The sequence below is a fragment of the Benincasa hispida genome, chromosome 11 (assembly GCF_027475165.1).
Source record: "Benincasa hispida cultivar pf3 chromosome 11, pf3_genome.v1.1, whole genome shotgun sequence".
Lineage (NCBI taxonomy): Eukaryota > Viridiplantae > Streptophyta > Magnoliopsida > Cucurbitales > Cucurbitaceae > Benincasa > Benincasa hispida.
The window spans coordinates 15859603-15874991 of NC_143488.1; the positions used below are offsets into that span (position 1 = coordinate 15859603).

The 15389-nt window shown below is 33.7% G+C and overlaps 2 protein-coding genes across 2 annotated transcripts; both read left to right on the forward strand.

Annotated features, from left to right (window-relative positions):
• Positions 1 to 845: 845 nt before the first annotated feature.
• LOC120089969 (Kinesin motor family protein) lies at positions 846 to 7501 on the forward strand. The gene is made up of 15 exons (XM_039047422.2): positions 846 to 1176; positions 1257 to 1319; positions 1448 to 1582; positions 1702 to 1785; positions 1906 to 2034; positions 2125 to 2184; positions 2285 to 2338; positions 2454 to 2546; positions 2659 to 2754; positions 2928 to 3076; positions 3254 to 3403; positions 3680 to 3809; positions 3901 to 4923; positions 5108 to 5875; positions 6918 to 7501. Exons 1-15 carry the CDS (start codon positions 916 to 918, stop codon positions 7167 to 7169), a joined length of 3447 nt encoding a protein of 1148 aa, XP_038903350.2. The 5' UTR covers positions 846 to 915; the 3' UTR covers positions 7170 to 7501.
• Positions 7502 to 8030: 529 nt separating this feature from the next.
• On the forward strand, positions 8031 to 13824 carry LOC120091085 (chloroplastic import inner membrane translocase subunit TIM22-2-like). The gene is made up of 5 exons (XM_039048916.2): positions 8031 to 8405; positions 12657 to 12721; positions 12855 to 12927; positions 13006 to 13059; positions 13413 to 13824. Exons 1-5 carry the CDS (start codon positions 8228 to 8230, stop codon positions 13649 to 13651), a joined length of 609 nt encoding a protein of 202 aa, XP_038904844.1. The 5' UTR covers positions 8031 to 8227; the 3' UTR covers positions 13652 to 13824.
• Positions 13825 to 15389: the final 1565 nt, after the last annotated feature.

Here is a 15389-nt window from a genome sequence, read left to right on the forward strand (position 1 = left end):
GATTTTTTAGGTTTATTTTTTAATTTATGGAATATTCATTTTACTACTTTTTTTTTAACACAACTTTGTTTTTTATCACCTTTAAAATGAGAATAATATCATTTTGTAAGTACATTAATTTATACACTTCATTCATTTTTTTTTAGATAAACATCATATTAGACTTATAATTTTATCAATTATATCTCTAAGCTTTTATACACAAATTAATAAACTTTCTGTTACAATATTTTTTTTTTTTTTTGGCATCAATTCTAATAGTTCATTTTGTTAGTATAACATTTGAAGAAATATATACACGTGTCAAAATTGATGGAAAGAAGATTTTAAAAAACAAACAATCTTAAAAGATTTAAATCCATTCGCATATGAATATATAGGACTTTAATTAATATAATTATAAATTCACATGCACGAAATCTGGAAAAAAAAAATATAAGTCAAAACAGTTATAAAAGTTTAAGATTTAAATTATATCATTAGTTTATAATTTTCATTAAAACAACCAAATAATTTAAAAAGGTATAAATGGATAATATTCGTTTTCAAAATTTCATCTAAATACTACCATTTTTTTCTATAGAGGAAAAGGATACAAGGGCTAACATGAGTATTTAACTGACATAGTGTTTGTATTATCAATTTCGAGGTTAAAGGTTCGACATTTTAATTACAACACCTTTGTAAAAAAAAAAAGAAAAAAAAAAGAAAAAAAAAAAGAAAAAGAAAAAAGAAAAGGATACAAGGGCACTTCAGTCATTACATTCATCAATTCAAAATTTGTTTTCAATTCCTAACGGTCAGTTCATCCCATCATTTGCTTTCTTCTTCCTCAAAAACCCTCTGCTTTCTCCCATTTCGAAATTTGAAACTCTTTCTCTTTCAAAGCTTCAATTTCCTTCAGAATCCGTAACAATGAAGTCTAATACAGCAGAATCAGTGGAGACTGGTTTCTTGGGAAACATATCTTCTTCTTCCTTTCGAAACTTCCTTCCTCGATCCATCACTTCTAAGAAAAAAAACCTCATTTCCTCCATTTCTAAGAAAACTCCCAAATCCAACTCTGAAAACACCGCTCCTATTCACCCAAACATTCCCCTCAGCGACCATCAAATTCCCATTTCCAAGTCAGATTCCAATCTCGATCTGTCTGCATCTCAACCTCTTAATTTGAAGGTATGCCCAATTTTCTTTGGTGAATTTCAGTTCTGTTCAAAGAATTCTACTGATTTTTCTGTTTTATGATGAACTCTTAGGATGAAGTTGTTCAATCAGACAGTCAGTATGAAGTTCCTAACCCCCCTGATCCACCCATCAAGGTATGATGAAGTTTAATTTATGTTCGATCTGTAGATCTATTATTTCTTCTTGTCTTTGGTTGTTTGGTGAATGTTTACGGTATTTTCTTGTTCTTCTCTTTTGACGGCGGCGGTGGGTTTTTATATAGGTTGTTGTGAGAATTAGACCTAATGATAGAGACAATAAGGTGGAGAGGACGGTTAAGAGGATTTCTTCAGATGAATTGACATTCGGGGACCGTAAATTTTCGTTCGATTCGGTTTTCGATTCAGATTCAAAACAGGTACCGTGCTTGATCCTTTCTCTTTATAATTTTGGATTTAAAGCAAGAAGTCTGTTGGAAGTAACAATTTGTGATGTTGAAGTAGTTTGATTCTTATGGCATTTTTTGGTTAATTTTAGGAAGATATCTTTTCAAAGATTGGGATTCCGCTAGTCGAAGATGCCTTGGCTGGTTATAACACTTCCATCATGTCATTTGGTCAGGTAATAGTTCACTCTTATGTTTTACACAAATTCTCTTTCATTTACATAATGTCAATTGTCACAAGATGGAAAATTGACCTAAAATTTGCATTTTCGATTACTTGAATTGAATCTTTACAGTCGGGAAGTGGTAAGACATTCACAATCTGGGGTCCCCCAAGTGCCATGGTTGAAGATCCTTCACCCTCTAGTAGTAGCCAAGGCCTTGCTCCTCGCATCTTCCAAATGCTGTTTTCAGAGATTCAAAAAGTAGGCATCCATTGCCTTTCTATCAATTCAAGTGCATACCTATGTTTTTTGTTGTGTATGGTTGTCTAATATTCTGGTTATCCAATTCAGGAACAAGAAAATTCTGAAGGAAAATTGATAAATTATCAGTGTCGTTGTTCTTTTGTAGAGGTATTGATTATTTTCTTGGCTTTTTATACTAATTTTTAAAAATATTTATCTATAACCTCTATGATCTCACAGCCTTCTTTTGCTTTGATTTCAATTCCAGATATTTAATGAACAAATTGGGGATTTGCTTGATCCTACACAGAGGGACCTTAAGGTTAGTTGGCAGCCCACCATTCTTGATGTGCGGCTGATTGTCTTCAACATTCTTTTGTTTTTGGTATTTTATGCATTTTCTGTGCATTGATAAATATTTTGGTATATTTCACCAGATAAAGGATGATGCAAAGAATGGACTGTATGTGGAGAATGTCACGGAGGAATATGTAACAAGCTACGATGACGTGACTCAGATTCTTATCAAGGTGGGGAGTAGTGTGTGTGTATGTGTTTTGCTTTATTTCTACAATTCTTCCTTTGTTTTCAGCCATTGCAATTCAGGTTTCATTTGCTTACCTTTCTCTATGTACAATGCAGGGACTTTCAAGTAGAAAAGTTGGAGCAACCACTATAAATTCTAAGAGCTCTAGGTCTCATATTGTGTTTACTTTCATCATTGAGTCATGGTGCAAGGTACCTTGATTCTAGAGTTTGAGTTTAAGTACTTATTTATTACAGAGAAAACATGTAATTTGTATTTTATTTATTCTCCTGTTTTGTCAGTCTCTTATCATAATCATGTGATCAGCTAGTTTAAACATTCAAATTTACATCAGCAGTATATAATATAATGTACTTGGATGCAGGAAACATCATCCAAGTGCTTTGGTAGTTCAAAGACAAGCAGAATCAGCCTTGTTGATCTTGCTGGACTGGATAGGAATGTAAACGATGTCATGGGTAGACAATCCACAAGAGAAGGAAAGAATTTGAAGAAGTCTATGTCACGGCTCGGGTATGAGAAACAATGATTGGTGGAGTTTCTGGAATATTAGAGTTCATTTGTGCTAATCCTGTGTTTGCTTCAACTAAGATATCTGACAATGGAAACGGCTAATTTAGCTGATTATGCCTGCAGTTTGTCCTTTTTCTTACAAGCGTAGTAATTGTTGCTTTCATTATGTTCGTGCAGCCACTTGATCGATTCATTATCTAAAGAAACTGAATTAAGACCATCTGAAGATCGTTTGTACAGAGGTTCCTGCTTGACCCATTTATTAAGAGAGTCGTTGGGGGGAAATGCCAAGCTCACAGTTATTTGTGCTATCTCTCCAGATAACAAGTACATATCATCCATTAGTTTTTTCTTAAATATTACTTCTATGTTTCACCAAGATTTTTTTATCACTAGCAATTCAAGTATACTCTTCTGGTTTAAGGTGCTAACCTTGTCTGAATGGGTACTGCGTACTACTCGCCTGGACACATACATTATCAGTTTTTTTTTCTTTACACGGCTAGATAGTTTTTCTTATTGTAATAGCTGATGTAGAAAATACAGTTATCTTGAAATATGTCCATGGATATATTAAAAGTAGATTTGTTTTTTTAAATGCAGCTATTCAGGTGAGACATTAAGAACGTTAAGATTCGGACAACGATTGAAATCCGTTAAGAATCAACCAATCATAAATGAAATAAAGGAAGATGACGTAAATGATCTGAGTGATCAAATTCGTCAATTAAAGGTAAGTTCGTTCATTCTTAGAAAATGACTTGTAAGTCTGAAGTAGTTTGCTTGCTAATTCAAACCAAACTTTATGTTTTGTTTGATTGCAGGAAGAACTTATAAGAGCAAATGCCAATTCAGGAAAGTCAATTGGAAAGACAGGTTACTTTCAAGGGCCTAATGTGAGAGACAGCCTGAATCATTTAAGAGTGAGTATCAATCGCTCTCTGATTTTGCCGTGCATTGATAACGATTCAGACGAAGAGGTTAGTTGTAACGAGGAAGATGTGAGGGAATTGCATCAGCAACTGGATAAGGTCCATAGCTTTTCTGAAGAGAACTCAGATAGAAGAGATTCACTTCACTTTTCCTCTGTAGGAGAAAGTTTTGCATCATATTCAATGAGTGACGATGAAGTAAGTTATCCCCAAACAATTGAAGAAATAAACCCAGAAGAACGTCAGGATGAAAATTTTCATGAGGATAAGGTTATTTTAGCAGATGATCTTAGTAACCATGATGCCAAGGTTCCTGATCCTGTGAATCGAAGGAGTATTTCTGTCAGCTCATTCTATCACTTTCCTAATCTTGAAGATCCACCCTTGTCTGAGTCTCCAAAGATCGGAAATTCTCAAAGGAAAAGTTTGGCTGTTGCACCAAGTTTTGCAGACCACCATGAAAGTAAGATGTCAGACAGCTTTAAGTTTAATAAAGATGTAATGAGGCAGTCACTTAGTCAGAGTAAAAACATCAGATCCTCGCTGCGATCGAGCAATAAATTTGAGGATCCTACTGAGTCATTGGCAGCTAGTCTTCAAAGAGGTTTGAAGATAATTGATTATCACCAGCAAAGCTCAGCATTAAACAAATCTTCAGTATCCTTCTCCTTTGAACACCTGGCTCGAAAATCATGTCCAGAAGTCAACAAAGCTGTAGGATCTCTTCAAACATTGGAAGAAGATAATGGCATCTCCATATCTTCTCCCCATCAGCTTTGTGCATCTTGCAAAAGAAAAATTACCGAGAATGACACTAGTGAAGTGCTGAGTAGCTCCAATGAACTCGTAGCAGTAAACCAATCCAGAAATCTCAATGCCGTGGTAGGATTCAACCAAGGAGACGATCTTGAAAAGGTATACTATACACTTTATCAATCATTTTATACACTTAAGGTAGTTTACTGTTAGAGGTTCAGCATGATACATTTTTATAGATATGGAATAGTGTATGAAATTAGATGTGTGAAGCGTTAGTTTCATGTTGAATATATGGTTTATAACATTTTCTGACATTCAATAATTGCGGAATACTCAACAGGAGACTGTACAAGAGAAATGTGAAATAAAGGAAGTGCAGGAGGTTCAGAACAATGAAAATTGTTTTACTGATGTGTCTGAGAAGGAAGAACTTCTTAAAGAAATTCACAATTTAAGGAGTAAGCTGCAGACATTTGCTGATGTTTCTGTTAACAAGTCAACTGACAATCTGAGATCGTCGCTACTGTTGTCACGCTCCATCCATCTCAGAAAAAGTGGCCTAGGAGGAGTAGGAGGTTGCCAAACTACTAATGAGGAAGAACTTGAGAAGGAAAGGGAGAGATGGACTGAAATGGAGAGTGAGTGGATTTCTTTAACTGATGAACTGAGAGTTGATTTGGAGTCCATTCGAAAGCGTGCAGAGAAGGTGGAGGAGGAACTGAACATGGAGAAGAAGTGCAATGAGGAGTTGGAGGATGCCCTTCACAGATCTGTTCTTGGACATGCTAGATTTGTTGAGCATTATGCTGAATTGCAAGAGAAATATAATGAGTTGGTTGGTAAGCACCGTGCTATTATGGGAGGGATAGCTGAGGTGAAAAAGGCTGCACAAAAGGCTGGTTCCAAAGGCCACGGTTCTCGCTTTTCGAAATCGCTTGCTACTGAGCTGTCAGCTCTGAGATTTGAGAGGGACAGAGAGAGAGAATTCTTGAAAAAGGAAAACAAAAGCCTTAAGCTCCAACTTAGAGACACTGCTGAAGCTGTCCATGCTGCTGGGGAACTTCTTGTTAGGCTTAGAGAAGCGGAAAATTCAGCATCAGTTGCAGAGGTAACTCTTCTTAATTTTATAGGTTGTGCACTTAGAACTGGAAAATCCATTCGTTGTTTTAAGAAAAACAATGCTATTTTAACATTAATACTCATTCACCATTTGGTTTCCGAAAGTTAAGCTTTTAAAGCACTACTACTTCCTCCTTTATATACAAATAAAACAAAACTACCACTTTTGAACTCTGAATTCGAGTGTTTTATTAAGAAATTTGAAAACTAAGGCCTGTTACTTTTGAACTCTGAATTCGAGTGTTTTCTTAAGAAATTTGAAAATTAAGGCCTTGTTTAATTGTTAATTAGTTTTTGAAAACTATTTATTTTCTTACACCTCATTTTTCGCCTTTCCTAACTAAAAATTTGAATTTTAAAACATTTTTTTGAGTTTTTAAAATTTGACTTGGGTTTTCAAAACACTCCTAAAATAATGTAGAAAGTAAAACAAAGAAATCAACAAGTGGAAGTAATAAAACTAAGAGAACCAAACATAAATTTTAAAAAACAGAGAAGAATGATTATCAAATATGGAGTTGTAATTTTATAATAAAAAAGGAAAAATTACCTTTTTGGTACCTAAATTTTGAGTCTAGTTTCTATTTAGTCTCTATGTTTCAAAATGTTACACATTTAGTTCTTAAGTTTTGAGTTTGATTTTAATTTAGTCTCTAGGTATGTTACAATTTTATCATTGACATTTGAGTTTTGCTTCAATTTGGTTTATATGTTTTAAGATTTAATGAAAAATTGAGGTAAAGAATGTAAAATCTTGAAACTTAGGGACCAGATTGAAACAAAACTCAAATCTCAAAGATAAAATTATAACATTTTGAAACTTAAGGGGACTAAATTGAAACAAAACTCAAAACTTAATGATAAAAAAAATGTAACATTTAAAATCTAAGGATCAATTATCACATAGAAACTATACCCAAAACCGGGGACCAAATTACTTTTCCCTTAAAAAATATGTCTATTGGCAAAGAGTGAGCAGTTTAGAAATTTGGGGAAAGCTTTTTCATGACATCTTCTTTTGAAAAACACAGGAGAACTTCACATCAGTTCAACAAGAGAACGAGAAGTTGAAGAAGCAAATGGAGAAGCTCAAAAGAAAACATAAAATGGAGATGATTACAATGAAGCAGTACCTTGCAGAGAGTAAGTTGCCAGCTTCAGCTCTCGAACCACTGTATCACGATCACTCCGACCTTGGAACCGACAAGAGAGCCTCGTATATGGACGACGATCAAGCCTGGAGATCGGAATTTGGAGCTATATATCAAGAGCAGCACTACTAAACTATCTAGTTTGAACCAAACTTTTCTAGAAGTATAGTCAGGACATGAACTTTGGTTTGTACAAAGGGAGGAGGGGGCTGCTGCATTAGACCCTACTTGGGTCATGTGAAATTGAATGATTTATTTGTGACATTATTTGTTTTAGGTAGAATGATGGGTATTGATTTTTTCCATCGTAATTGTATGGATCATTTATTCAAAGTTTCCTATTGTATCTGCAATATAAAGTTGTGTCTTTACTTTTTAAAAACCTTTGAATTAATGGATGAGGTTTCGATCCATTAATATAAACTTCTGATGAATTTTCAGTAAATAAGCGTACAAATTTAGTAGATACCATCCCAAAATACAATAAGGTTTTATTTTTTTATTTTTAAGATGTGGGAAAATGAACTTCTAATCTAGCACTAGGTTATGTCAGTTGAACATACTTATGTTGGCAAAAAAGAGGAAAAAAACTTATATCAATATGTCAAAACGAGCCTAGTTCAATTGATATACGGATGTGCTAGTGACTTAAGAGATCTATGATTCCCATTCCCATTACTCTTATTGTACTAAAAAAGAAAAGAAAAAATAACTTAAATGTTTCGAGTATTATGAAATTTCAATTTCATCCAATTAAACCTTATCCATATAATTTGTATATAGATGAAAAATCAATAATATCTCATTTAAAAAAAACTTTAAAAATTGGTAAAAATATTCTTAAACTTAAAAATATAAAAATATATATTTATAACTAGTATGAAAAATTCTATATAGAAGGTCTAAATTATTCACTTATTTAAAAATTATTAGTTGGATAAAACTGAAAAGTATAGAAATATAAATCAAAACGACGTCGTGGAGAAGCGTTAGATGGGTACAGTACAAGTGTTTATGTTATAAGCAAACGGTTAAACGCGAGTGGTGAGAGGAAACGAAGGCGATTGCTATCCGTTCGTGAAAGAAGAAAATGAAAAATCTTTGGTTATTTTTCTGATTCGGGAGATTGAGATTGGAAAAGGGTTTTATTTACAGAGCAGAGTGAAGAAGAAGATAGAGAATCGATAGCCATGGTGGATTCTTCTAAGGATGTGTCATCTGACGCTGGGCTCGAAACCAATCCCTCTGACAGCCCTAATTCTTCCGACGCCATAGTTCCTTCCTCTTTCAATGGCCCTGCTCTTTGTCTTTTCAGGTTTGCCGGTGACTCCGCTGCCGGAGCATTCATGGGCTCCATTTTCGGCTACGGTCTCTTTCTCTCTCTCTCTTCTCAACAATCTTTCGTTTGTTTTTGGTTTTATATTCAGTTGTTGAATTTGGGATTTTGGTTGTAGACTGACCTGATTCCAGTTATTGGCAATTCTTAAATGTTTTGATGCTCTGTTTCTAGAATTTCACTTTCTCCTCCTGGCTTCCTGATGTTACTCTCATGCATGTGCCACTTCTTTATGTAACGTTTCAATGTTGTTAGAGTTGAGACTTTTTTTTTTTTGTTTTTGTTTGTTTTTGTTTTGTTTTTCAGTTCCTATTGTTGGAATTTGTTTTCAGTATAATGATGTCACGTCATTGTATGTGATGTACACGAAAATGGTATAGGGCAATCAGTACACACTTCATAAAAATACACGAGTTAGTTACCATAGATAAGTAGTACAGTTGAGTGAACGACTTTGACGAGCTAACTACTCTTCAAGATGGGGAATGGAGATTTGCAACACCTAACTGACTCAATAGAAAGGATCTGGAAAGCATATCAGCAAGCCGAAACTGACTCCAGACAGGGAGAGCTTAATAAAATCATCTAAAAATCAGAGCATGAAAACAGGAAGACAACAAGATACATGAATGTTACCAAGTAGCATTAGAGCGAACACGATTGGACTTCCAAGAAACCATAGAATTCTAATAATTGAGTATTGAGACAAGTACCAATCAACATCCAGAAAAGCTTTCAAGAACAGCCATGAGATATGTTGTCATTGGACTACCACTTAGACATGAAGAGGGAAACATATATTTGGCACCAAATCTGTAGAGATAGTAGTTGACGAGAAAGCGATTAGGAAAAGAATCATCACCACTGGTTATGTCTAATTTCAATTTCTGATTGATAGGCAAAGGAATTGGCTTAGAGTCACCAACCTAAACGTAACTCAACTAGTTTAGCATATATCTTCAACTAAAAGGTCAAAGGTTTGAAACCTCATCCCATCATGTTGTCGAATTCAAAAAAAAAAAAAAAGGAAAAAAAAAAAAAGCTTAGAGTGATAGGAAGCCAATGTTCTTCATTAGTTGTAAATGGTGCCTTCCTCGAAGCAAGAAGACTAATACTTAACCAACTCCTGAGCTGAGAAAATAATCGAAAGAACCAAGATCTTTAAACTGAAACTGTCCATGAAGCAAACATTTAACTGAATGAGTGGTATCTTGACAAGGACGTGTTAAAATAATAAAATCAATGTACACCAACGCAGCAAACAAACAATCTGAATGTCCATGAGTAAATCTGTCGTGGACTAAAAAACCAAGGGAAAGGAGCATATGAGAGAACTCAATGAACTATCGACAAGACAACCATTTGAAGCTTTAAATGGAGCAATTCAATTGGCACACCGTGAACTTTGCTTAACCATTAATTCTTTTTGAATAAGAAATGATTTCATTGATAAATGAAACAAAGGAGTAAAGACTCCCAACCCTTTAGGTGATTTACAAAAATAGCCTCCAATTGGAAATTAAATATAACTATAAAGATTAAATGGGTGCTTATTCCTGCACTAGAAGCAAAGACCAACCAAAAGCCTCCGACATAGTGGCCCAAAATCGATAAACATACCAATTTTGCTAGAAAATATGGCACAGAGTTTCTGCATCATAATGCACCAAGAAGGAGATGAAGCAATAAAAGTCATTCATCGTTGTAATCTACTAGCCATATTAATATCCCCAAGACTAAGCTCTCAAAGAAGAATTTTGATTTTATTTGTTATCCTTCCAAACCACATTATAAAGATCCTTCAAAAGATGAATAACATTACCACCAGAATTTCCAAAAGAGATTTCGTAGTAAAACATCTAGAAGATTCAAGAGGCCAAAATTCAAATGCCAAGTGAATTATAGAGTCTACTTGGAGAATAGATGGGAAGGAGTAACATTGGAGTCTTAACATTGCTTAACCATTACTCTTATTAAAAAAAAAAAACATTGCTTAACCATTAACTTGATTGTTAGATTTATGTCCCTTAGGAAGAGGCATATATACCTCCTCAAACATGAGTGCCTTGGAATTGTCCAAGTCTTGCCAACAAAATTGATTGGCAAACATGATTAGGAAGAGCAATAAACATGTTTAGAATGGTTCTCTAAGATTGAAAAAGTTTTCTAGAATACCTGATATGTCTATTTGCACAAGAATCAATGAAACATTCACTAATTGTGTCTGATTTAGAGTCAAAGTGAGCCATTGCTCAGCGGTAATTGACATGTGCTCCTTCCCCAAGATTGGAAGTCCAAATAGTGCATGGAACTCATCGACACAGTTGTACAACCTATATAATAGATCCTGTTAAACTAATGTTGTAATTTCAAATAGTGCATGGATAATTAATTCTTGTGCAAATAGCCATATTTTGTATTCTAGAACACCTTCTCAATCTTAGAGAACCATCTAAACATGTTTGTTGCTCTTCAATCACCCGTCAATGCTTTTTTGGTTTTTCAATGCTTTTTTGGTTTTTTTGGCTGGTCAATTTTGTTGGTGAGACTTGGATGACTACGAGCCTGTTTGGATTGACTAGAGAGGAAAATGTTTTTCAAAAAATTTATTTTTATTTAAACTCTTTTGATGAAAACTAGTTAAAATACACTTCAAAAATTAGTATGAATGATTGCCAAACACTTAAATTTTTTCCAAAATGACTTATTTTCAAAGTTAAACCAAACACACCCTACAAGTCACTCATATGTGAGGGGGTTTATATGACTTTGCCTAAGGAATATAGATCTAATCATCGGGTCAATGGTAATGCAAAGATCATGGTTTTTCAGTTAAATGGCTCCATTTGTGGTTTAGGGTTTAGTAACACAGTTAAAAATATGATCTGCTATATGAAGTGTAGAAGAACTGGCCACGTCTTCATTACTGGAGGGAGATAATGACTGATGACTTTGAAACTGGTGAGTTCCAGACTTCCAGTTTATTGAATAGGAAATACGGGAATATTCGAGAGCGTGTCCCTCCCAAGACACCCGAGTCAAATATTACCAAAAAATGTACTAATGGTGTAATCTACTCCTAATACTCACCTTCTTTCCTGAATCACACCATACATCAGCTATCTACCTAACTCACATTCCTTGGGACCCACATTGAACATTATGCAATATGCATAATACTAGACAGTTGGCCTAGTCCTCACTTTCCTACGGGAATACATTTTAAGAACTGGTGGTCTGCCAGAAACATACTCACTAGATGATTATATTGAATGGGAATAAGACTACTAAAAAGCTCAAGTTCTGGCTTCTATTCAGGACCCATCCCAATCACATGATTAGCAATTAGCATAAACCTGTGAACTATTCAGTAGGTTAGATGAAGAAAAATTATGTTTATGTTTATAAACTGCTAGATTACTATGAATCTTGGATCACAACGATCCTGCTGACAACCTTTAATCTCATAAGTCATAATGTGCAAACCAGGCTTCTTTCTTGCATGATTTATTGAAACGAAATTAAAAGGTTTCCGTTTCTTACTGCTCTCAAAGTTAAGAGAGCAAAGGGCTCTGAACTGTCATTTAACGAACAAACTTTTTTTAATTTTTTTATTTTGATAAAGAAACAGCGACTCCTTGGTTCCTCTCCTTCCAAAGAATCTCAAAGGAAGTGTGGGTGCAAGTAATATGAAGCCACAGCTAAGAAGATCTTTCACATTATTAGGGGAAACCAGAGACTACCCAATATCAGCACAAATTATTTAACGAACAATTTGTTGTTGCTTCTCCAGTATGACCTGCAGAGAAGCTTTACTCATTGGCATCCTGGGTATCATTGACTCTAAAGAAATAAGAAATGTCAAGATACCAATTTTATTTTCAGCTTTTCTAGTATAGCCATGCTCTAGTGAGGAATAAGGCATGCCCGATATTTGGAACACAATAACATGGCGTCATTGGGGTACACTATTTTACTAACAATCTAGTATGGGTATTGTGTATAATTTACTTCCATTGGAACTCATGAAAAAGAACTACATGTTTCAGACGTTGCTATACACTAGGAAACCATCTTCTGCACTGATATAATATTGTGTCTGAAGGGATGAAAAGCTTTTTATATGCACTTAAACTAGCATACTCGTCATATAAATATGCAAGTTCGTAACCATGGAGTTCTAACACAATTCTCCTTTGTTTCACCATTATAAATGACAGTTCCTTTACTTGCAATATTGCAACGTGAATATTAAAAGTGAATGCATTTTGAGTGTCCTTTAGGTTCGGGATTGATTAAGAAGAAGGGCTTTAAAGGATCATTTGCAGAGGCTGGATCTTGTGCGAAGGTGTGATTTTCTCGGAAAAGACTACTGGAGTTCTTCTCACTGAATGAATTTCATTACTGATTTCTGTCCCAAGCTTTTTAAGGTCCCATTTTGTCCACTAATCTTTTGTTTATTTCAATTTATGAAAAATCAGACATTTGCAGTTTTGTCTGGGGTACACAGTTTGGTTGTTTGCATGTTAAAGAGGCTGAGAGGAAAGGATGATGGTGTGTATCTTCACTTTGGAAAAATTAGTAATTATAGCCATATCAATCCCTTTCTAATGAAGTTTACGAATTTTGTAGTTATCAATGCTGGGGTAGCTGGATGCTGCACTGGTTTAGCTCTAAGTTTTCCAGGTAGAGTAACCTTTGCAACTGGCATCTCACTTAATTCTGTAATTTATCCGTGTCTTCACTTGGTGAGTAAGAAGAAACCTCATGATTACTGGATTACATTTTCAGGGGTATCTCGCTTCTCTGTATTTTTTTCATTCCATTGGAATGCATAAAGAAAGAGATTACACCTCATATGCCTCAGTTGCCACCATGATAGTTCTATATATCAAGCAACTCTTCATTTAATTTATGACGACTTGAATCTCATAATCATTGAGCGTCCCAATCACACTTGTGTTTCAACTTGCTTTTTTATTACACTAATATTACTTTTATTTGAACACCTGTATGTAAAAGAGGCTTTTATTCTGCAGGCGCTCCACAGGCTCTTCTTCAGAGTTGCATAACTTTTGGAGCTTTTTCCTTTATACTAGAAGGCCTTAACAAGCAGCAGCCAGCATTGGCTCATCCCATTTTCTCGAGAACGAGAAGTGATATGGAGAGGAATCGTCCTCCGTTGGTCTTGCCCCTTCAGTTTGCACTTCCAGTTGAACTTAAAGGTGCATTTTCTGCATTCTGCAAGTCCTTGGAGAAGAGCAGAAAGAGCTGGTAATGTCCAGAATTCTTAAAATCTTTTGCAGAACAGCCATTTAGTTTAAATTTGTAGCCAATGCTTGAAAGAGTTTGTTGCAATTTGAGTTGGAAATGAATCTGGTTTTTTGCTGGGTGTAACTGTGGACTTTTCGATGGTTTATTTGGTGCAATTTTTGCTATTTTATTCGAAAATGCCTTTAGCTTCTTCCTAAGTTACAGATAATATGATCTTCTTGCTTGGATTACCAAACATAGATGGATTTGTATACTTATTATAGAAGTAATTAGGAACAATAGATAATAAGAATATTAAAGGAATGGGGTTTTCTTTATAATATCAGCTGTTAGGTTAACAAGAAAACTCAAACTCGAGATCAATAATACTCAAAGATAGAAATATATATTTCAATATCGATGAAGAAACTATAATATATTATAATTTTTCGAAATGGCTGTTCTCTCCCAAACTCTTCCAACTTAAAACTACTACCAAAATTTTGACACCTTTCCAACCCACTCCATTCAACCTACTTTATCAATGATGTTTATTTCATACCTAGATTTTTGTAGAATTTTTTGGATAAATTTAACCTTGTAGTAGATTCTCTCTTATTAAGTGTTTATTATTTTATTTGTTAACAAATATATTATATATCCCTAAATCTTAGGAATATGTTGGTTATGTTCTCAAAATTATTCACTTAAACAAAGGTGAAAATTGCAACAATTAACATATTTTAAGGATGTATTTTGCAATTTTTCCTGACATTATTATTATATAATATTTCACATATATTTAATATATATCTTAGTAGAATTGGGACCAAAATTATAATGGAAATTATTTTAAATGGTAAAACTCTTGAAAATATTTACAAGATATAACAAAATTTTAGAATTATCAATGATAGACGTTGATAAACACTGATAGACTTGTATTAGTGTCTATCAATATCACTAATAAAAGTCTATTAGTGTCTATCAATATCACTAATAAAAGTCTATTAGTGTCTATCAACGTTTATCATTTCATTGATAGTTCTAAAATTTTGCTATTTTTTGTAAATATTTTGGTATATTTTTTTATATTTAAAAACAACCCAAATTATAATATAGGGTGTATATTATATAACAACCTTAAATTTGTAACTATAGGGTATATATTATATAATTTGACCAAATTGTAGTTATGAGCAATTTGCGAAGGGTCAACTTATTGTTGATTGGTTATATCTATGGACATAGGAATATGTCTACTGTACGAAGAGTGCAACTATAAGTTTTTTAATGGAACGACTGACAGTTAATGAATGTCGTATTATTAGACTTTCTCGTATTATTAGACTAAAGAATTTAATTAATTAATCTCGTATTTTTAGACTTTCTAATACATATTTTCATAAGGTTCCCTTGCTAACTCATTAAGGGTAAAACAAAGAATAATTATTTTTGGAATATTTGAAATTTTCAAATTATTTAAAGGAATTAAAGATATTAGCTATATTAATGCGATTAATATAAAGTATAATGCATATTGATATATTATAGTATATAGTTAATTTGAGATATGATTGACAATTAAAACTATATAATATAAGAGAGATAAATATTTGCATGAGATTCAAATATTATTTATATGAATGAGACTCATATAAATATAATAGGTTAAAATTTAATATGAATATGATTCATATTAAAACTATAGATGATGAGCAAATAATTGACAATGATTAAGAGTTGGAGCATTAAAAGATTTG

Coding starts and splice junctions, on each gene's coding strand:
- LOC120089969 (XM_039047422.2), top strand. CDS start 916: ATGAAGTCTAATACAGCAGAATCAGTGGAGACTGGTTTCTTGGGAAAC. Junction 2,755..2,927: donor TCATTGAGTCATGGTGCAAG/GTACCTTGATTC, acceptor ACTTGGATGCAG/GAAACATCATCCAAGTGCTT. Junction 3,810..3,900: donor ATCAAATTCGTCAATTAAAG/GTAAGTTCGTTC, acceptor GTTTGATTGCAG/GAAGAACTTATAAGAGCAAA.
- LOC120091085 (XM_039048916.2), top strand. CDS start 8,228: ATGGTGGATTCTTCTAAGGATGTGTCATCTGACGCTGGGCTCGAAACC. Junction 8,406..12,656: donor GGGCTCCATTTTCGGCTACG/GTCTCTTTCTCT, acceptor AGTGTCCTTTAG/GTTCGGGATTGATTAAGAAG. Junction 12,928..13,005: donor GCTGAGAGGAAAGGATGATG/GTGTGTATCTTC, acceptor CGAATTTTGTAG/TTATCAATGCTGGGGTAGCT.